This window comes from Vipera ursinii, assembly GCF_947247035.1.
Source record: "Vipera ursinii genome assembly, chromosome: 3".
Classification (NCBI taxonomy): domain Eukaryota; kingdom Metazoa; phylum Chordata; class Lepidosauria; order Squamata; family Viperidae; genus Vipera; species Vipera ursinii.
The window spans coordinates 202797030-202819197 of record NC_139516.1 but is presented as its reverse complement, the minus strand read 5'-3'; the positions used below and the strand labels follow the sequence as shown (position 1 = coordinate 202819197).

At 40.0% G+C, this 22168-nt stretch overlaps 1 protein-coding gene across 3 annotated transcripts in view; it reads left to right on the top strand.

Moving 5' to 3' along the window:
- Positions 1-22168, top strand: part of ASAP1 (ArfGAP with SH3 domain, ankyrin repeat and PH domain 1) — a 106614-nt gene that overhangs the window by 43899 nt on the left and 40547 nt on the right. For all 3 annotated transcript variants that reach the window (XM_083360051.1, XM_083360050.1, XM_083360049.1), the window contains exons 8-12: positions 141-226; positions 1709-1784; positions 4567-4653; positions 15850-15950; positions 21092-21161. In XM_083360051.1, the coding sequence (XP_083216177.1) occupies positions 141-226; positions 1709-1784; positions 4567-4653; positions 15850-15950; positions 21092-21161 (420 nt within the window). The remainder of the gene's footprint in view (positions 1-140; positions 227-1708; positions 1785-4566; positions 4654-15849; positions 15951-21091; positions 21162-22168) is intronic.

Genomic DNA, 22168 nt, shown 5'->3' with positions numbered 1-22168 from the left:
TAGATGCTAGCTGTAAACAACTTGTGAGATAATTGCTAAATTTGTTAAAATAGATTTCAAATAGAACCTGCATTTGAATGCAGCTAAGCCCAAATGTATAATTATCTACTGAGCTTTTATTTATTTTTTTCTCTCCACAGTATCTCATTAAGGTTAATGAAATCAAGACAAAAAAGGGCGTAGATCTTTTGCAGAATCTTATTAAGTATTATCATGCACAATGCAAGTGAGTATACTTTTTCAGATATTCATCTGCAATGGGTTATTTAAAATTTAGAAGGTTTTTTTTTTTCTCCCCGGGGATGACCTCACCTGCTTTTATTGAAATTTCTCCATTTCAAGAAAAACAAAATTTGAATGGCCTTTGTTCAAAACCTCAGATGAAGTCACAGATATTTCATTCCTATTGTTTTCGGCATAGAATGTTTGGTTTGATTATCCTTTCACTGTCGCACAAACTGGTTTGAAAAACGATTCAGGAGGTGACTTGCTATAATCTGGAAAGAGAAGAAAAAAGCTGCTTTGAATGTAAGATATAATTCACATTGAAGGAAATTTACTATTGCTTGGCCTGTGCTTGTTAAGTGAATCATGCAGACATTAAGTGAATCTGGCTTCCCCATTGACTTTGCTTGTCAGAAGGTCGCAAAAGGTGATCACATGAGCTCGGGACAAGTGCAACCGTCATAAATACATGCCAGTTGCCAAGTGCCTAATTTTTGATCACGTGACCATGGGGATACTGCAATCATCGTAAGTAGGAAAATGGGTCATAAGTCACTTTTCCCAGTGCCATTGTAACTTTGAACCGTCACTAAAGGAATGGTTATAAGTCGAGGATTACCTTAATCAAATTTATATGGGGACCCATCTCATATAAAATGACTCTGGGCAGTTTATAACAGTCAGAATAAAAAAAACAACACACACATAATCATAAAAAAAATAAAATCGATATTAAAAATGAAATTTTGTAAGAATCTAGAAACCCCAGAGAGAGAATGAGTATATTCATCTCAGAAATGGAATGGAATGGAATGGAATGGAATAGAATAGAATAGAATAGAATAGAATAGAATAGAATAGAATAGAATAGAATAGAATAGAATAGAATAGAATAGAATAGAATAACAGAATAAGAATGGAATAGAATAGAATAGAATAGAATTACAGAATAAGAATAGAATAGAATAGAATTACAGAATAAGAATGGAATAGAATGGAATAGAATAGAATAGAATAGAATAGAATAGAATAGAATAGAATAGAATTACAGAATAAGAATAGAATAGAATAGAATTACAGAATAAGAATGGAATAGAATGGAATAGAATAGAATAGAATAGAATAGAATAGAATAGAATAGAATAGAATAGAATAGAATGGAATGGAATGGAATGGAATGGAATGGAATAGAATAGAATAGAATAGAGCTGGAAGGGACCATGGAGGTCTTCTAGTCCAGCCCCTGCTCAAGCAAAAGAACCTATACCATCTCAGACAGGTGATAGTCTTCTTAAAAATTTCCAGTGATGGAGCACCCACGATATCTGGGGGTAAGCTGTTCCACTGGTACATATCTCTGGTTCCCCTGTTGACATGGGGATGTGAGGAATGGGGCAAACCTAAATATTGGGGGAGGGGAACCTGTGAAATTTAAAACCCGATTCCAATATTGCTGATAAATAACATTTTATTTTCATTATAGTTTCTTTCAAGACGGCTTGAAGACAGCTGATAAACTCAAACAGTATATTGAAAAGCTAGCTGCTGATTTATATAACGTAAGTCATTCACAAGATAGGGCCTTTTTTGATAATTACCTACGGCGGGGTACACTTATCCAAGAATAAAAAGTGAGGTGAGATTCACAAAATCACTTTCACGAAAGGACTAGCTGGCCTTGCCAACTTTCAGACTTCTTAAACTAACTGGACTAGTTTGCTTAGATTGCTGAGAATGAAACGTCTATGGAGATTCTCAGTCATCCAGGTCATGGTTGTCCCGAAGGTGCTTTTTTGAGGAGGCAACTGGATATTCCCTGTTTTTCTTTGAAGACGTTTCGCTTCTCATCCAAGAAGCTTCTTCAGCTCTGACTGGATGGTGGGGAATGGAAGGATTTATATTCCTTGCTGACAGCTGGTCATTTGCATTCTTTTGGAATGACCAAAAGAAGACTCAGAGAAATAAAATAAAAGTATTTGGCTGTCTACACATTTGAATAGCCCTCTGGTAGATTGGCTCTGTCATGGTACATTATAGAAATAAATAACCTTATTATAATTTTAGGAACTTTTGAGGAGCTATTTAAGCCAATCTTTCTTAACCTTGGCAACTTTAAGATATGTGGACTTCAACTCCCAGAATTCCCTAGCCAGCTAATGCTGGCTGGGGAATTCTGGGAGTTGAAGTCCACACATCTTATTATTATTTATTTATTATTTGGATTTATATACCGCCCCTCTCCCGAAGGACTCGGGGCGGTGTACAGGGCAATTAAAACACTATATACAACACATAATATACAAAAATTAAAATAAATTAAACCAGGTAGCCCTAAACAATAAAACACATTCTAAAATGTAAAATTTTAAATTTTAAATCTAAAAATCCCAGTCCCTCAGTCCAGGCCGGCAAGTTCGAATAGCCAAGTCTTCAGGTCGCGGCGGAAAGAGCGAAGGTCGGGAGCCATCCGGAGCTCAACAGGGAGCTGATTCCAGAGGGCAGGCGCGCCCACAGAGAATGCTCTCCCCCTGGGGGCCGCCAGTCGACATTCCCTGACCGACGGCACCCTGAGGAGGCCCTCTCTGTGGGAGCGCACAGGACGATGGGAAGTTAACGCCGGCAAAAGGTACTCCCGTAAATAATCCGGACCCATGCCATTTAGTTGCCAAGGTCGAGAAACACTGCTCTAACCTATACCTTTTTTGAAACCCATTGCCCTGCACCCATGTGGATATCACAACGACTTCAACATTACGTGGGAATCTGTTCCAGCAATTTTCTTTTTTAAATTCAACTATATTTCTATAACGTACCTCTTATGTACCTAGGTTAATACTCAACCAGCCCCACTGTTCCAAAAGTCTCCTGTGCTGGCAGTTAGTGTAAAAAGGATTTGTGTGGTAAAATGGTGTTTTGTAGCGTGAGGAATGCCTGACTTTGTGGTCAAACCATGGGATCAGTAATTTCTTGAAAGTGACTGTGGTTGTTTTACAAGAGACTGAATGTACTTCCTCTATTTAGCTTGTTTTGAATATATACATTGGTAAAAAAAGAATAAAGAAAATCTGCATTCTCAATACTTCCTTTCTGGAGTGAGTAGATTATAGTTTTCAGATAATAAAAAAATAACGAAGAGAGGAAAAAAGCAAATATTTCATCTCCACTACACATAAAGGTAAAGGTAAAAGTTCCCCCACACTTGCGTGCTAGTCATTTCCAACTAGGGGCCGGTGCTCATCTCCCGTTTCAAAGCCGAAGAGCCAGCGTTTGTCCGAGGACGTCTCTGTGGTTGTGGTCGGCATGACTAGATGCCAAAGGCGCATGGAACGCTGTTACCTTCCCACCGTAGTGGTCCCTATTTTTCTACTTGCATTTTTTCACGTGCTTTCGAACTGCTAGGTTGGCAGAAGCTGGGATGAGTAACAGGCGCTCACTCTGTTACACGGCACTCGGGATTCGACCCGCCAAACTGCCGACCTTCTACACATACATACAGATAATTAAAGTATAAGGCATTGGGCTAGGGACTAGGAGACGATGAGTTCCAGTTCTGCCTTAGGCATGAAAGTCAGCTGGGTGACTTCTGGCCAGTGACCAGGAGACTCTTGAATTTTAGTCCTGCCTTAGGCATGAAAGCCAGCTGGGTGACCTCTGGCCAATCAACAGGAATCTACGAAGTTCAGTCCCACTTTAAGCAGGAAAAACATCTAGGTCAGAGGCCCCCCAATCCTTTGGGTACCAGGGACCGGTTCCATGAAGAGGGGTATGTTTTCGTGTGCTGCCTGCATCCTCAGATGGGGCTTCAATTGTTTGTGTGGCCCAGTTTCTGACAACCTGCGGACTGGTACCAGTCCATGGACCGGGGGTTGGGGACCCCTAATGAATGAATGAACCTTTATTGTCAAAGTACAACCATGTATACATTGAGATTAGCTGAGCCTCCCTTCGTGCTCCCACCCCCCAACTCACAGTGAGAACAAACCCTCCATCTTATTACACCATGTGAACTAATTGTACCACAAACTCTAAGCAACTTTGAGTTAATCACCAGGAGACTGTGCGTTCTAGTCTTCTGGTGTCACCCAGCCAGCTCGGTGTCCTTGGGCCAGTCACACACACTTAGCCCAATTCTCCTCAAAGTGTTGTTATGGGGGGGGGGGAAATAGGAGGAAATAGTGTTAAAGTATGCTTGCTGCCTTGGGTTACTTATATACTAATAAAGGCGGGATAAAAATCTAATATTATGCACAGCCACAAAGACAGACGCTTAAGTAGATTGATGTTGATCCAAATAATAAAGGAATGTACATGAGTAACAAGTTGTGGATTTTTTCGCTCTAGATAAAACAGACACAAGATGAGGAAAAGAAGCAGCTCACTGCATTGAGGGACTTGATAAAATCCTCATTACAACTTGACCAAAAAGAGGTAAGAATCACAAGCAAAACTAGTATCAGCAAAGGGTTGGATGCTGATGCATTTTACGCTGAGTAAAGTCTGCATTTAAAATTACGCTAACAAACCCCCCACCACCACCACCATTCCTAATTGGGTTATTTGCATTATATTAATTATTGATATACAGTATGGAATATGTCATTTCTTGTAATTAATAGCTTATGGCCAGAGAGTGTGGAAAACAAAATGAAGAAAGAAAACACCCAAGCAGATCCTGGGAAAGATTTGTAATATTATAAAGTCTCCTAATCTATTGCAAGTTACTTATCTGCCATTCTTCAAGGATATCACAAGTGTGACTCAGACATGCTTCTAGCTTGTGGTATATATGTGAGCCCTATAAGGTAAACCAGAGTAAGAAGCCTACTATTTAATCTTTCCAATGTTAAGTCTTTTGCATTATCTTTTAAAGTTTTGTATCATTCTGCAAACTAGAATCACTGTAGCCAGGGCTTTTTTTCTCATAGAACGCTCATAACGGAGTTCCGGCACCTTTTTTGGATGGAACCTTATAGGATAGGCAAGGAGGGTTGTATGACATGTGTGAGTTCCGGCACCTTTTTCTTTTACAAAAAAAGCACTGACTGTAGCAATGAGATGGGCGGAATATAAATTTAGTAACTAAATAAACCAATGCCATGTAAGTCTAGAACTACTTTTATTGGAACAGTTCTAGCGATAGAATCTTGCAAGTCTGAATGGGCTTCCCTCCTCCCTCCCTTTCTCTTCATGAGAGTTGGAGAGGGGCCTTTCTGAGGCATTTTGCCAAATTACTTTCTTGGAACAGGCTCAAACTGTACTTGTCTGATCCTTGCTTTAGTGCAGTGTAATCCTTCTTGTAATCCTTTAAGGCCATTCCCTAAGACATTTGTAGCATAATTCTTGCGATGGAAAATACCAGAGTTGTTGGTTCAACTCTCTTGTCATTTCTTGAACCCATTCCTAGAACGGGACGGTCTGTCCCCCAAGTTCATGACAGAAAACACCTTGCTTTCTGTCCCAAAAGTGGACAAATCATCTTCTGTTAGGACTAAGCATATCTATATCCAGCTCATTCAGCTTTCATAGCAGTGAGTTCCTTGATCATCTCTGAGTTGGGCTCCATTTTATGACCTTTCTGCTGTGGTTGTTAAGCAAATCACTGCCATTATGAAGTGAGTCGTAGTAAGTGAATCTGGCTTTCCCCATTGACTTGATTATTGGAAGATGGTTGGGAAAGTTGCAGAGATTCCTTAATTTTCTCAGGATTTTTCGGCTGACTTCTTTATCCTCTGTCTTCTACTTCAGTCAGGCGTGCCATCTTCTTAGTTGGACAGCTATTTGTCTGAAACGGTGTAGGGTTTCCTGTCTGAGCAGGGGGTTGGACTAGATGACCTCAAAGGTCCCTTCCATCATCATCATCATCATTATTATTATTATTATTAAATTGCTACCATTTCTTTTACATGCTGGCATTTATGGCGATGTTACTAGATTTGGTTGAAATTGGGCATATTCATAGATCAGCTCAGATAAATGAAAAATGCTGTGTGGCAAAATATTAAGTCAACCTGTGTCCTTTTAAAACCATCCATCCCATTAGGTTCTCAGGTATTCTGCCAAATTATTTGTCTATTTGTGAAGTACAGTTGCAAGAAAAAGTATGTGAACCCTTTGGGATTATGTGGTTTTTTGCATGAATTGGCCATAAAATGTGCTCTAAACGTCATGTAAGTCACAACAATAGAAAAACACAGTCTGCTTAAAATAATACTACACAAACATTAGCTGTTGTCATGTTTTAATTTAAGATAAGATGGAAACATTCACAGTGCAGGGTGGAAAAAGTATGTGAACCTTTGGACTTAATAACTGGTTGACCCTCCTTTGACAGCAATAACCTCAACCAAACGTTTCCTGTAGTTGCAGATCAGACCTGCACAACGATCTGGAGTAATTTTGGACCACTCCTCTGCACAAAACTGTTTCAGTGTAGCAATATTCTTGGGATGTCTGGTGTGAATCGCTCTCTTAAGGTCATGCCACAGCATTTCAATCGGGTTGAGGTCAGGACTCTGACTGGGCCACTCCACGTTTGAAGTTTGCAAAAGAGCACCTGGATGTTCCACAGCACTACTGGCAAAATATACTGTGGACAGATGAAACCAAAATTCAGTTGTTTGGGAAAAACACACAACACTATGTGTGGAGAAAAAAGGCACAGCACACCAACATCAAAACCTCATGCTCACTGTAAAACATGGCGGAGGGAGCATCATGGTTTGGGGCTGCTTTGCTGCCTCAGGGCCTGGACAGATTGTTGTCATTGATGGGAAAATGAATTCCAGAGTTTATCAGGACATTTTGCAGGAAAACGTACGACCATCTGTCCGCCAACTGAAGCTCCGCAGAGGATGGGTGATGCAACAGGACAACGACCCAAAGCATACAAGTAATTCAACAAAACAATGGCTTCAACAGAACAGAATACGCCTTCTGGAGTGGCCCAGTCAGAGTCCTGACCTCAACCCGATTGGAATGCTGTGGCATGACCTTAAGAGAGTGATTTACACCAGACATCCCAAGAATATTGCTACACTGAAACAGTTTTGTGCAGAGGAGTGGTCCAAAATTACTCCAGATCGTTGTGCAGGTCTGATCTGCAACTACAGGAAACGTTTGGTTGAGGTTATTGCTGCCAAAGGAGGGTCAACCAGTTATTAAGTCCAAAGGTTCACATACTCTTTCCACCCTGCACTGTGAATGTTTCTATCTTATCTTCAATTAAAACATGACAACAGCTAATGTTTGTGTAGTATTATATTAAGCAGACTGTGTTTTTCTATTGTTGTGACTTACATGACGTTTAGAGCGCATTTTATGGCCAATTCATGCAAAAAACCACATAATCCCAAAGGGTTCACATACTTTTTCTTGCAACTGTAGTTAGCTCCCTCTCCTTCTCTCTCTCTTTCTCTCTCTCTCTCTCCCCCTCCTTCTCCCCCCTCCCTCTGTGGATTTCTTTCTGAGTGTTTGATAATCATTTGCTTATCCAGCTGTTTGCTATAGATCTATCCTTTCAGCTATCAGCTAGCCAGCCAGCCAGCTCCCTCCATCAGGGGTGTAACTCTAGGCACCTTACATATTATGGTTAGATCAGAAAACAGGTAATAGAAACAGCAAAAGACAAAAATGCATATCATGCACTACAGAAGGACAATTCCGAGCAATCAGAATAAGCTATCAGGGAGCAGATTATCTTGCTTTAGAACCATATTTTTATAGCTTTATGAAAGAACCATTAATGTATGGGTCACATATACCTTGTGATGTGATCCAGACAGGAAGCACGCCCTGATGAACTAATTCCAGTTTATTGTAAACAGGAATCTTGCAAGTCTGAAAGTACCTTTCCTCCTAAAGAAAATGGGAAGGGCCCCTTCTGGGTTGTTTGTACACCCACATTCCTTCTGTGGGCTAAGCTACCTCATATCTTATCCAACCATTCCCCTAACTGTGGCTCCTCCCCTTGTCTGCCAAGGTCATTTGCACACACCATTTCATCATTTTGGGAGGATATTGTTTTATAGGGTACACACAGCTTAAGATAAAGCCTGTCTCCTAAGCTCACAGAAGAAATGAGGTGTGTGGAAAGCACCTCAAGAGATTATGTTGTTATAGCCTCATAATAAAGGTATGTCATTACTTAGGATGTTGATTTCTTGTCTGGAAGGGCTGGCATCAATCTTGCAAGTCTCAAAACACATCTCTGCTCCATTGCCTTCACTTTCCAGGGAACTAGAGAAGGGTCTGAGATGCTTTCCACACCTCCATTCCTTCTGTGGGCTAAGAGGTCTCTTATCGCACCATTGTTGCTCTTCCTCCTCCCAAGGCCGATCCCACAGACCATTAATCAATCAGTGGAATGGCTTGCCTTCAGAAGTTGTAATGCTTCATCACTGGAGGTTTTAAGAAAAGATTGGACAACCACTTGTCTGAAATAGTATAAAGTCTCCTGTTTCAGCAGGGTGTTGGACTAGAAGACCTCCAAGGTCCCTTCCAGCTCTGTTCTTCTATTCTATTGCGTTCTGTTCCATTCCATTCCATTCTTCTTCAAGATTTATTTTTTTTAAATTTTAATTCCATTTATATCCCACCCTTCTCCGAAGACTCAGGGCAGCTTACAAGCTTAGCAGTAGCCTTCATTCTATGCATATGCCTGCTTATTAGGGCTTTCACACACACACACCCCAAGCGGCATTATTACAAAGTCAGCTTAATTGCCCCCAACAATCTGGGTCCTCATTTTACCTACCTCGGAAGGATGGAAGGCTGAGTCAACCTTGAGCCTGGTGGGATGCGAACCTGCACTAATTGCAGGCAGCTAGTGTTACTTACTCCGTGAATGACAGCATTCACGGAGGGGGCTCAGAATGCAGAAACCCTTTCAGATAAGATAAGTCAGACAGAAAGAGTAGGAAGTTGGTCTTATAAGTAACCAGATCCTAAGTCTCAAAGGGCTTTATGATTGACAACCAATGAATTGCATCTAATATTACTGTAGTGTTCACCTTTAGATTAATATTCTATAGCCCACTGAGTTAAAAAGTGGAGTAAAAGAGTTTTAATAAAATAATAGCCGTCACCTTCTCAATCTGAGAATCAGGTGGCAATGCTCACTGATTCTTATTTTGCCAAACCCAGTTATGCTCAGAAGAATGTGTAAGTGCTGCTTATAAAATTCTTTAATAGTGACTTTCTTCGTGCATTGGCAATGGGCAAAATTAACCATAGTCCTAGTTTATTTAGCCTAGATAGCATTAAAGTGAGTATGCTTTTTATATGTTTATTAGTCTCTGCTTTGCCCTTCCACATTTTTAAAAATGAAGCAAGCCACTTTATTCCTTTAGTGGACTGTGCATTATGTATCCTACCTGAGTTTAGAGAAATATTTATTTCCTTGGGCAAATTAGTTCACATTAATTTAAGATTTTGTGGCAAAGAATGAATGAAAACCATCCCTCACAAGGTTTTTGTAGGTCACCATTAAAACTATTCAAAACCTATTTTTGTTTCTTTGGAGAAACTGCAAACTGACTGAAACTGATTGCTAATTGAATCATTAAAATATTTTTCGGTGAAAAGCTAAGAAACAATACTGTATTTATTTTAATAACTTTTCTGGTACATTTCAGGGCTGAAACATCTTTTTCAAAAGGAGACATAATTTAAAATTCGTGATTAAAAGAATGCAACCTTTACAAATAAGAATCACACAGAAACAGATTTCATTCCAGAATCGGAAATAAAATGACAACAACCTTTAAATTCTCCTTTTGAGATCAGATTTTGCAAAACAGATGCAAAAAACGGTTCTTTAGATTCCAATTGAAAACAGTCCGCGGAGGAAGTAGAAATTATATCTTTGAAAGAGAATTATGTAGCCGCAAAACTCCACGGAGAAGCTTGTTTTTCCCATGCCTGCCAATTTAATGGCCTGCGAGTAGCACGGTGACCCATATTTTTGTGGCCGTCTCAAAGGCCAGTTAGGCTTAAATAGTTGAAGGAAGTACTTTAAAACACCCAGTTCCAGGATGCTTAGCATTTTATTGGTGCTAGTTTAATTCAGCCATTACCGTCTTTCATTTATCCGATGCTCAACAACCCTGCCTAAATGCATCTTCCCCTGGAATCCTTTCATTATGGTAATTACCATAATGATAACTCTTCCATTTCTGGAGCTTCCTGTGTTTTTGTTCTAGAACATTGCTTTGTTTTACTTTGTTCTCTTTGATTCAACTTTAAATAGCTTAGCTCAGGGGCGTCCAACCCTGGCAACTTTTAAGACTCGTGGAGTTCAACTTCTAGAAGTCCCTAGCCACCCTGGCTCAGGGGTGTCCAAGCTTGGCAACTTTTAAGACCTGTGGACTTCAAATCCCAGAATTCCCCAGCCATCATAGCTGGCTGGATAATTCTGGGAGTTTAAGTCCATGAGATGTAGAATTATCAAGATTGGACATCCCTGGCCTAGCTCTTTAAACTTAATTTACACTTCATTTTTATACATGGAGGATTGAAGGATGTGGATGATCACTTCCACTCTCTTGTCTAGTGGCTTTAGCCATATGGGCTAAAGGTTCATCCCACGAATGGCATTGTTGTAACAGCAAGCTTCTTCCTTGTGAGGATTCAACTTTTGCTTCTTGTCCCTTGGGAAAACAGGCTGTGAACGCTGCCAGATATTTGCAAGTAACTCTCGGGGAAAGCTCTTATATTCAGAAACTATTATGGTTACTTTGTCTTCCTCCCGAGTTCCTGCAATCAGTGCAAAGTTCCTGGAGCCTCCCTGTGATGGTTCAGGTAGTCCTCGACATACCTGAACCAATGGTCACTTAGTGACCATTCAAAATTACAATGACACTGGAAAAAGTGACTTATGACCAATTTTCATACTTATGTCCGTTGCAGCATCCCTGCGGCCATGTGATTGTATGCTTGGCAACTGGTTAGTATTTATGACAGTTGCAGTGCCCCCGAGGTCATGTGATCACCTTTTGCAACCTTCTGGCCAGCAAGGTCAATGGGGAAGCCAGATTCACTTAACAACTGTGGAAAGAAAAGTCATAAAATGGGGCAAAACTCACTTAACAACTGCCTCACGTAGTGACAGAAATTGTGGGGTCATACGTCAAAGACTACCTGTGTGTGGAAATGACTCTGGGAAACAGAAAAAGGTCTACAGTCTGATAATAGCAATAGCAATAGCACTTAGACTTATATACCACTTCACAGTGCTTTACAGCCCTCTCTAAGCGGTTTACAAAGTCAGCATATCGCCCTCAACAATCTGGGTCCTCATTTTACTGACCTTGGAAGGATGGCAGGCTGAGTTAACCTTGAGCCGGTCAGGATCGAACTCCTGTCAGTGGGCAGAGTTAACCTGCAGTACTGCATTCTAACCACTGGGCCACCATAGCTCTTTGGCAGCTCAGTCTGCAGCTAGTGGGAAAGCATTGGGAGCATTTTTAGTCTTCCAGAGACTAAAAACAGAGGAGGCAGAAAATAGTTGAAGTCTTTTAAGATTCTGTTAATGTAGCTGTCATGGTTCCAATGCTTAAGACTAACTAAATCAGAACTCCGAGGCTAGAGGCTTCCTCAAAGAACATGTTTATTGGTTACAAAATATTGGCAGGGTCAAAAGTGAAACCAAGTCTGAAATTCCCTCCAAGGAGTTACACTACTCCAAAGTCAAATTTCCCACCCCAGTGCTATGCAATCGGCTACGCTCGCCAATAGAAAAACGTGGCGGGCTTTCCAATAAAACGCCTAACCCTCTAAGGCAGAAGTCTTCAAACGTGGCCCTTTTAAGACTTTTGGACTTCAACTCCCAGAGTTGAAGTCCACAAGTCATAAAAGGGCCACGTTTGAAGACCCCTGCTGTAAGCTAACTGACCTTAGCTCCCACAGGACTCAGAATTGTTTAGACTAGCGAAAATACTCCACACCCCCACCCTTTCTTGTGGCAACCTAGAACAATCAAGATGGATTCGCCAGGTTCGTTGTAGAGTTGACAGCAGCCTTACAATAAGATAGGATTACATCATCTGTTCGTGTTTCTTGTCTGGGCTACCTTGCAAGACTGATAGCATGAACTGAGCTGCCTCTTCCAGGACATTGCCCTGGCTGCAAGATTTCCTCCTGCCTCCCAAGGTCATTCCTACACATCATCTACTTCTTGTTGTTCTTCAAGTCGCTAAGTCGTGTCCAACTCTTGGCAACCCCATGGACCATAGCACTCCAGCCCCCCACTCCCCCTGTCCTCCATTGTCTCCTGGAATTTGCCCCAAATCATGTTCATTGTGTTGATGACACTATCTATCTACTCCTCTGCCATCCCCTTTGCATCACAGTCTGGTTTGGAAGCATCCCTGCTTCGGACGGAATGCGGTGCAGAGAGTGGTGAGGATGGCTGAAAAGATCATTGGCAGTTCCCTCCCTCCCATCCAGGACATAGCACAGAAGCATTGTTTGAACAGGGTCTGTAAGATTATCTGGGACACTACTCATCTTCTTCACAACCTGTTTTCCTTGTTACCTTCTGGGAGGAGGGGGCTCCATGGTATCCGAAGCAGAACATCCAGAACATCCAGATTCAGCCACAGTTTTGTTCCATACAGTATTAACCTTGTGAACTCCGTTATATATTCAAGATGGACAGTGATTAATATTTATATGTTACTTATATGTAAGGATGTAGGTCTGTACATATGTTGTATATAGTATGTTTTAAATGTGTGTTATGTATGTGTACACTTTTCAGAGTGGGCAACTAAATTGAGCCTTGGTGGAGCAGTGGGCTAATGCCTCCTTAAGTAACACCAGCTGCCTGCAATTAGTGCAGGTTCGCATCCCACCAGGCTCAAGGTTGACTCAGCCTTCCATCCTTCCGAGGTAGGTAAAATGAGGACCCAGATTGTTGGGGGCAATTAAGCTGACTTTGTAATAATGCTGCTTGGGGTGTGTGTGAAAGCCCTAATAAGCAGGCATATACATAGAATGAAGGCTACTGCTAAGCTTGTAAGCCGCCCTGAGTCTTCGGAGAAGGGCGGGATATAAATGGAATTAAAAAAATAATAGTTCATTTTTGATGTGTGCCGTTGAGCCCACAGTAAAGTGACAATAAAGATTATCTTATCTTCTCCTTTTGCCTTCAATCTTTCCCAACAATCAGGGTCTTCTCCAAGGAGTCCTCTCTTGTCATTAGATGGCCAAAGTATTTGAGCTTCAGTTACAGTCTGTGTCCTTCCAAAGAGCAGTCAGGGTTGACTTCCTTTAGGATTGACTGATTGGATCTCCTTGCAGTCCAAGGGACTCACAGGAGTCTTCTCCAACTCCACAATTGTAAAGCATCAGTTCAGTCTTTTTTATGGTCCAGCTCTTTCTTATGGGCTCAGCCTTTCTTATGGTCCAGCTCTCACGGCCATACATTACTACTGGGAGACCCATTTAATGGAAAGAAGCGGTACAGAAATATGAGTAATATATCTCATTTATTCACAATAGGTTTTTTTCCCCCTTTCCAGTTCTACTGTTCAACACTAGCCCTGCCCGGTTGCTGTGAATGAAACACCAACACACTACAAAGGTCATTTTGCTCCCTGGGCATGTAGGATGGGATTAAAAAGTTAGATTTGTTGCTCTAGTACACGGGCATGTGCCTCCCCTTCAAATAACTCTTCAGTATAGAGCTTTTTTGTTAAATCGTCTCGGAAATCTGCGATTTTGCATGATGGAAGGGAGCAACATTAAACTTGGCGTCTTGTGTACTGTTTTCCACAGTGACTTCGTGGAAAGTGTTTCTAGGAAAATAGGCGAACTTATCATGAGTTTCTAATTAGTGCCCCATTCAATAACAACAACAATAATAATAATTTTCTCAAGGCTGATGTTAAAAGTAGAAGGTAGAGCAAGTGCATAGTGTAAAATTCTTCCCTGCTAACCGGATCATCTCCTTCGGTGCTTTGTTCCTTGTAAAAATTGCAAGAACGTCGTTGCCATTCTGGATCTACGTAGGGAAGTGTGGAGGAGGAAAACAGTTTGGGAAACAGAAGCATGGAGAAGAATGAAAGGGTGTTCTGGTGTTACATTTGGGGGTAGGGGGAAAAAATCTCCTTATAGGGATTTTTCTGTGTTTCCCAAATTTACCCACTCTATCCAAAACAACGTTGTACTCACTGAGTCGCATGTTAGTTGACACGATGCAAAGAAAAGGACTCAGATCTTGTGGGGAAATCAAGTGCTCTTGTTTCAGATTCAACAAATCTTAACGAAAGTGAAACATAGGGAAAGGGGGGAATTGTGGTTAAATTTTAGTGTCATTAATTTCAAATTCAGAATCAGTGGCCATTTATCAGAGCATACGCTACAGAATGGCTGTCAGTAAGCTCTTGGTATTGCTGTTCTGTTCTATCTTTAAAAAAACATACATAACAGGTGATCTTCGACTTATGATCGAATTTAAGCCTGGAATTACAGTCGTAAGTTGTGCAAGTGTTTAGGAGGTACATCATGTGATCGCACCCAATTTTATGACCTTTTTTTTTTTTGCAGTGATTGTTAGCAAATCCACTATTTGCAATGGGTGCTCTCTTTTTTGGTGGAAAAACCAGAAGTAAACGCCAACTTGCAGCAAAAAACCCCCCAAAACATTGTAAATTGTGGCCACATGACCACAGGATATTGCAAACTGCCATAAAGATGGGCCAGTTGCCGAGCACCCAAAATGCAGTCACATGACTACGGGGTGGGGATAGGCATTGGAATTTTGGAATAGGGTTGCAAGTATCCTGGGAAGGTCCATTGTAACTATGAATGGTTGCTAAGTTCCCTCTATACACAATTTCTGTGGGGATTTGTGTCACATCTTTCTATTGGCATTAAGAATTTTATTATAAAAGAAAAACAATTGTCTGATCCTTTCTGACTATTTTTTATTACACCCCTTGCTAAGTCTTGAGAATTGAAATAGGCTGCAAAGTATTATCCTTTTAGAAAAATAAATTGTCTTTTCTCTTTCTCTCTCTCTCTATCTCTCTCTCTCTCTTTTTTGTTTTTTGCCTTCTCTGATCGAAGTCTAGGAGAGTAAGTCAATGCATTAATGGCTATTATATTCACAGTAAATTTGCAGATCTTGTCGTCACTGTCAGTCACATTTTTCATCAGGCTTGTGTATTTGTGTATGTTTACCATAGGTATATACAGACATCCGCACATGTATACCTTTGAATTTCATTCGAATTTCAAACCCAAGAACAAAAATGAGATGTTGGAAATATCATTGAACAATCAATATACATGTGTTTTACATGTGTGTATATAGCTTGCTTGCTTCCATCTCTTCTATGTTTTTTCCATCGTACATTCTGATTTTATTTTTAACTAAATGTGCTGCTAAGTTTTTCATTCAGAGCTATTTGACACTGTGGAAGTATGCAATAATCCTTTATCTGCTAAGCCAATATATATATATATATACACACACACAGTCTGTGTCCCAGTCTTCTGTAAACGAAATCATTCTCTGTGCTGTAGTTCTGTAAATAAAGGAATTAAGGTGAAGCAAAGAAAACAAAGATCTAATCAGGGGAAGGAAAATATCAATATATTTGTCCCTTTCTTACTGTCTAGGATTCACAGAGCCGGCAAGGAGGATACAGCATGCATCAACTTCAGGGAAATAAAGAATACGGCAGTGAAAAAAAGGGATACCTTTTAAAGAAAAGCGATGGGTATGGATTTCACACTACGATCTTTGACAGATGAATTAATACAATGAAATGATTTTTTTTTAAAAATGCAGAACTGACTTCTTGGAATAGAGCAAGTATTTTGTATTCCATTTATTGCATTCAAAACCTTCCAGCATTTCAAAAATTGGCTTCTGTTAATGCTGGTGAGAACTTTTGCTCCAAGAAGAGAATGGACAGCCATTTGTCTGAAATGGTATAGGGTTTCCTGCCTGAGCAAGAGGTTGGAATAGAAAGCCTCCAAGGTCCCTTCCAACTGTTCTGTTTTGTTCTGTTCTGTTCCGCTCCATTCCATTCCATTGCATTGCATTGCATTCCATTCCACATTTTCTATTCTATTCTATGCCATGCCATGCCATGCTATGCCACTTTCTATTCCATTCCATTTTCTATTCTATTCTATTCTATTCTATTCTATTCTATTCTATTCTATTCTATTCTATTCTATTCTATTCCATTCCATTTTCTATTCCATTCCATTCCATTCCATTCCATTCCATTCCATTCCATTCCATTCCATTCCATTCCATTCTATTCTATTCTATTCTATTCTATTCTATTCTATTCTATTCTATTCTATTCTATTCTATTCTATTCTATTCTATTCTATTCCATTCCATTTTCTATTCCATTCCATTCCATTCCATTCCATTCCATTCCATTCCATTCCATTCCATTCCATTCCATTCCATTCCATTCCATTCCATTCTATTCTATTCTATTCTATTCTATTCTATTCTATTCCATTCCATTCCATTCCATTCCACTACATTATACTACACTACACTACACTACACTACACTACACTACACTACACTACACTACACTACACTGCATTCTTGTCCAATCAAACATCTCACAGCAGCTCAAGAGAAGCACATGGTTGGTTGAGACTGTGGTATAAATCTGTTTTTATATAGCTAATAAATAGGCATTTTAAAATATTTTTTTACAAAGGATACACATAAATATATTTCATGTGTTAGAAAAGGAAGATTCATTTTTCAGCTTGGTTCACCTCGGTTTGACGTAACTTGAAAAGCTGTTATAGGGATTTTATGTGCTAAATGCACTAATCATAAAAAGGAATTGACTTAGGTTTGAAGGGATCATGTATTTATAGGTTGCTTGAAGAAAATAAGTCTACGTACAGGTAGTCCTCAACTTATGACCACAATTGGGGGCAGAATTTCCATGGCTAAGCAAGTGTGGTTAAGTGAGCTGCACCTGATTTTACAACTTTTTGCCACGGTTGTTAAGTGAATTATGCAGTTGTAAGTCACATTTTCAGTGCCGTTGTAGCTTTGAATGGTCACTAAACGAATAGTTTGTAAGTCGAAGACTACCTGTATTTCTTTTTAATATTCATGCATTATTTATTTTTTAAAAATCAATCCGCATGTATTTGAAATACATTTTTTTTCTAAGCTGACACGACATACACATTCCTGAGAAATCGAAACACAAAATAAAGAAACTAGACGTGATGCCAGAACTCTTAACCATAATGTCCCATTTCGTAGCTGAGCACTGTGCAGTCTCAAGGTTATTTTCCTATAAATCAGAAAAATAAAATTGCCTAGGAAGGCAGCCTGTTTTATTGCTGTTTTATTGATCAGTCACAAATCCCCACTTCCAAAAAAAATAAAAATCAATCTCTTTCAACCCTCTTCCTAACTCTGATAGAGATATTAAGTATAATTAAAGATTCAGCCCAAACTCCATTTATTATAACCCAGTGGAATGTAATAACGCATTCAGATCTGAGCAAATATGACTAAACATGTCAATAATTTTAAAGTTCAGTCTTTATCTTTTAATGAGATGCTTGTTGTTCATTACGTATTAATTGACATAGTAGAAAGGCCATCGTTGTGCATTAAATTTCTGCATATTCTGATCTCTCTAAAACAGGAATATCCAACAACTTTGGCAACTTTAAGACTTGTGGACTTCAAATCCCAGAATTCCCCAGCCAGCCACGCTTCTGGGACTTGAAGCCCACAGGTCTTAAAGTTGTCAAAGTTGGACACCCCCGGTCTAAATCTTTGAACTGAAATTAATAAGATTTCCAGGTGTGTGTTAGTAGGTGAGCCAGTAATTTTTATGAATAAAGAAATAATGATGTTAAGCATAATCTGGACAGACTACAGGAGGATCTGGACAGACTCGAACACTGGGCACTATCTAACAAAATGAAATTCAGTGGTGAAAAAAGTAAGGTTCTACATTTAGGCAGGAAAAATCAAATGCACAGGTATAGTATAGGTGGTACCTTGCTCAATAGTAGTAACTGTGAGAGAGATCTCGGACAATCACTTCAATATGAGCCAGCCGTGTGCTGCAACTGCCAAAAAAGCCAACACAGTGCTAGGCTGCATTAACAGAGGGATAGAATCAAGATCACGTGAAGTATTAATACCACTTTACAATGTCTTGGTAAGACCACACTTGGAATACTGCATCCAGTTTTGGTCACCACAATGTAAAAAAGATGTCGAGACTCTAGAAAGAGTACAGAGAAGAGCAACAAAGATGATTAGGGGACTGGAGGCTAAAACATATAGGGAACGGTTGCTGGAATTGGGTATGTGTAGTTTAATGAAGAGAAGGGTGAGGGGTGACATGATAGCAGTGCTCCAATATCTCAGGGGCTACCACAAAGAAGAGGGAGTCAAGCTATTCTCCAAAGCACCTGAAGGCAGGAGAAGAAGCAACGGATGGAAACTAGTCAAGGAGAGAAGCAACCTAGAACTAAGGAGAAACTTCCTGACAGTGAGAACAATTAATCAGTGGAACAACCTGCCTCCAGAAGTGGTGAATGCTCCAACACTGGAAGTTTTTAAGAAGAGACTGGCCAGCCACTTGTCTGAAATGGTATAGGGTTTCTTGCCTGAGCAGGGGGTTGAACTAGATGACCTCCAAGGTCCCTTCCAACTACTACTACTTCTTCTTCTTCTTCTTCTTCTTCTTCTTCTTCTTCTTCTTCTTCTTCTTCTTCTTATTATTATTATTATTATTATTATTATTATTATTATTATTATTATTATTATTATTATTATTATTATTATTATTATTATTATTATTATGTTTGTGCAAATCAAAACTAATCCAACTTTCCATCAGGAGGTGCAATTTGTTGAAGTTGTTCAGTTGCTAAGTCATGTCCAATTCTTAGTGACCCCATGGACTATAGCACACCAGGCCCACCTTTCCTCCACCGTCTTCCGCAGTTTGCCAAAACTCATGTTCATTGCATTGATGACACTATCTAACCATCTCCTCCTCTGCCGTCCCCTTCTCCTTTTGCTTTCAATTTTTCACAACAATCCACCGTCTTCCAAAGAGCAGTAAAGGTTGATTTCCTTTAGGATTGACTGATTGGATCTCCTTTCAGTCCAAGGGACACTTCAAGCGTCCTCTGTAACACCACAATTCAAAAGCATCAATCTTTCAGCCTTCCTTATTTATGGTCCACCTCTCGCGGCCATACATTACTGCTGGGAAAACCATAGCTTTGACTATCAAGTGCAATTTAGCAGGGGTCAAAAAAGTGTGGGGGGCGGAGGTCCAAAACCAGTATGGTGTTTGGTTAAATGTTAATTTAGTGTTATTTTAATTGAATGGATAAATTAATGTAGCTGTTCCCCATATGCTTAGTCATTACGCGTGCAGGCCTGTGGCGAGGGCCTGGGTAAGAAGCCTAATGAAAGAGCTTTTGTAAAGAAAAATGTAGATCATGGAACAGGGAAAAAAAATAACACAGCCTTTTCTTTTCAGAAAAGTACCTACTGTGCATGAGGAAAAGTAAAATGCCTTTTGGCAGTGTAAAGTTGGAAGAAATAGGACTTATACTGGGGAGAATAATGTGGCTGTTTCAACCCAGTTTTGCTGAATTATCGTCAAGCAGAACTAAGTCTGCACCTGCCCTGTTTACAGAATTACAGAATAACAGTTGAAAGGGACCTTGGAGGTCTTCCAGTCCAACTCCCTGCTCAAGGAGACTCTGCACCATTTTTGTTAGTTGTTAACAAAGCTAACACCTTTATGCTAACATATTTGTTAGCTGTTAGATTGGTGGTAACAGATCTAAGACAGGTTTGTCACAGCACAGGTCAGGGGTCTTCAAACTTGGCCAATTTAAGACTTGTGGACTTCAACTCCCAGAATTCCTCAGCCAGCCATGCCGGCTGAGGAATTCTGGAAGTTGAAGTCCACAATTCTTAAATTGGCCAAGTTTGAAGACCCTTGGCACAGGCGATACGTGATCTCATTTGGGGGGGGATACGCCAGGCCTCCAGACCCTTTGGGCCACACAAGAGGGCCCTGATCTTCTGCGTGAGAATCGGGCTTGTCTCCTACCGTTTTTGGATGCCGCAAGGCCATGCAAGAGCGTTCTCCCAAAATGTCTCCCAGGGCTCGTGCACCCTGGAGGTACCTCAAAGAGGCACTCTGAAAAATATTTACAGTTATGTATGTTTTTAATTATTTGCTAACAAATTTAAGTAGTTTAATTTAACTTGACTTAGTATCATTTGTTTTGAATAATGAGTTTCTGTCAGAGGTAAGGGATATACAACAGGTGAGTTAAAAGTTAGGTGTTTTTTTTTTAATTTTTAACACCCTGCGCTTTTCCATCGTTCTTAGATAGTAGACTGGTTGACTGCCTAGTGGTGTGTCATTGCACGCAGTGTATATAAAACTCAAGAAATTCAATGGAGCAGTGAAAATTGCCTATGAAGAAAAGTCCTATTTATGTGGGGTCCTTGGTGTTCTCTGAGCTGTGTGGTTTTCTTGCAGATGTTTCATTACCAAACCATTGCACTGATGATGTTACCTAGTGTGGTAACGAAACATCTGCAAGGAAACCACCCAGCTCAGAGAACACCGAGGACCCCACTGTTCTACCTTGAGCTACAAATATTCTCTTCTATCAGTAGTCCTATTTGTGTACTTGAGTAATATAGGGGTTTTTTTTTCATTTAGATACAAATTGTGTATATTTCTGACAAATGCGGGAAGTATATCAGATGGTGCCTGCTTGTTCTGCCGCACCCGATGGGAAAAAAAATCTTAATTTTGAATAATAGCAGATTGATTCATATTGCTTTTTTTTTTATCAGCATACGTAAAGTTTGGCAGAGAAGAAAATGTACAGTTAAAAATGGAATCCTGACCATTTCGCATGCAACTGTGAGTAGTCTTTTTATATTGTAAATGATTATCCCCACCCTGTGGAGTGAAGTTAATATCAAGGCTAGTCTAGTGATTAGATCATATTAGATTAATTTTATTTTGGACTGAATAGCAGTAGAACAATACAGCTGTCCTCGACTTACGGCTCCAATTGGGACTGGTTGGGACCTTTTTTTTTTTTTTGCTGTGGTCGTTAAATGAATGTAGTGATTATAAATGAGAATCCAATATTTCAAAATGGGCATTTTTTTGCTGGAAACTGTTTCTCCCTTGACTTTGCTCCTCGGAAAGATGCAAATGGTGATCACGTGACCCCAGGACACTGCAACCGTCATAAGTACATGCCAGTTGCCAAGTGTCCGAATTTCAATCACATGAACATGTTGTCAACGCTGCTAACATCGGATGTTTTTGCTTTGACAACAGATGTAGATGCAACCATTTTCTTCTTTTGCTTTTACTCTTAGAGTTAGATGGTGCTGGGGGGAGGAATGTGCATGAGAGTTTAGCTAGACATAACAATACTGAACCTAGTATGAGAACCAAGGTTATTGAAATAAGAGATGATAAGAATTGGCCAGCTGGAGAGGAAGCCTGCATTTCAAACTAATTGGGGAATGTGATTTATGACTGTTAATTGGGGGAGGGAATTGTGCTTTAATACTATGTGCTCAGGAAAGGGGAACTCAGTTTTTGGCTTCGTCTATGTAAGTGCCGATGCTATGCTACTCAAATAAAGATTCTTTGAGGTGAACAGTGCCTTGAAGTTCTTTGAAGAGTTTCATCTGTCGGAACCATGACACATGTTGTTCATGTGATGTTCATGTGATGTTTCAATGGTCACAAGTGTGAAAAAGGGTCACAGGTCGCCCTTTTCAGTGCCGTTACAACATAGAACTAAACAAACGGTCGGAAACCCAGGACTATTCCTAAAGGCAATTTCTGTCTGCAAGGAACAGTGATAATATTGTCTTACACAGACCCATGGAATATTTCTCAAGGGA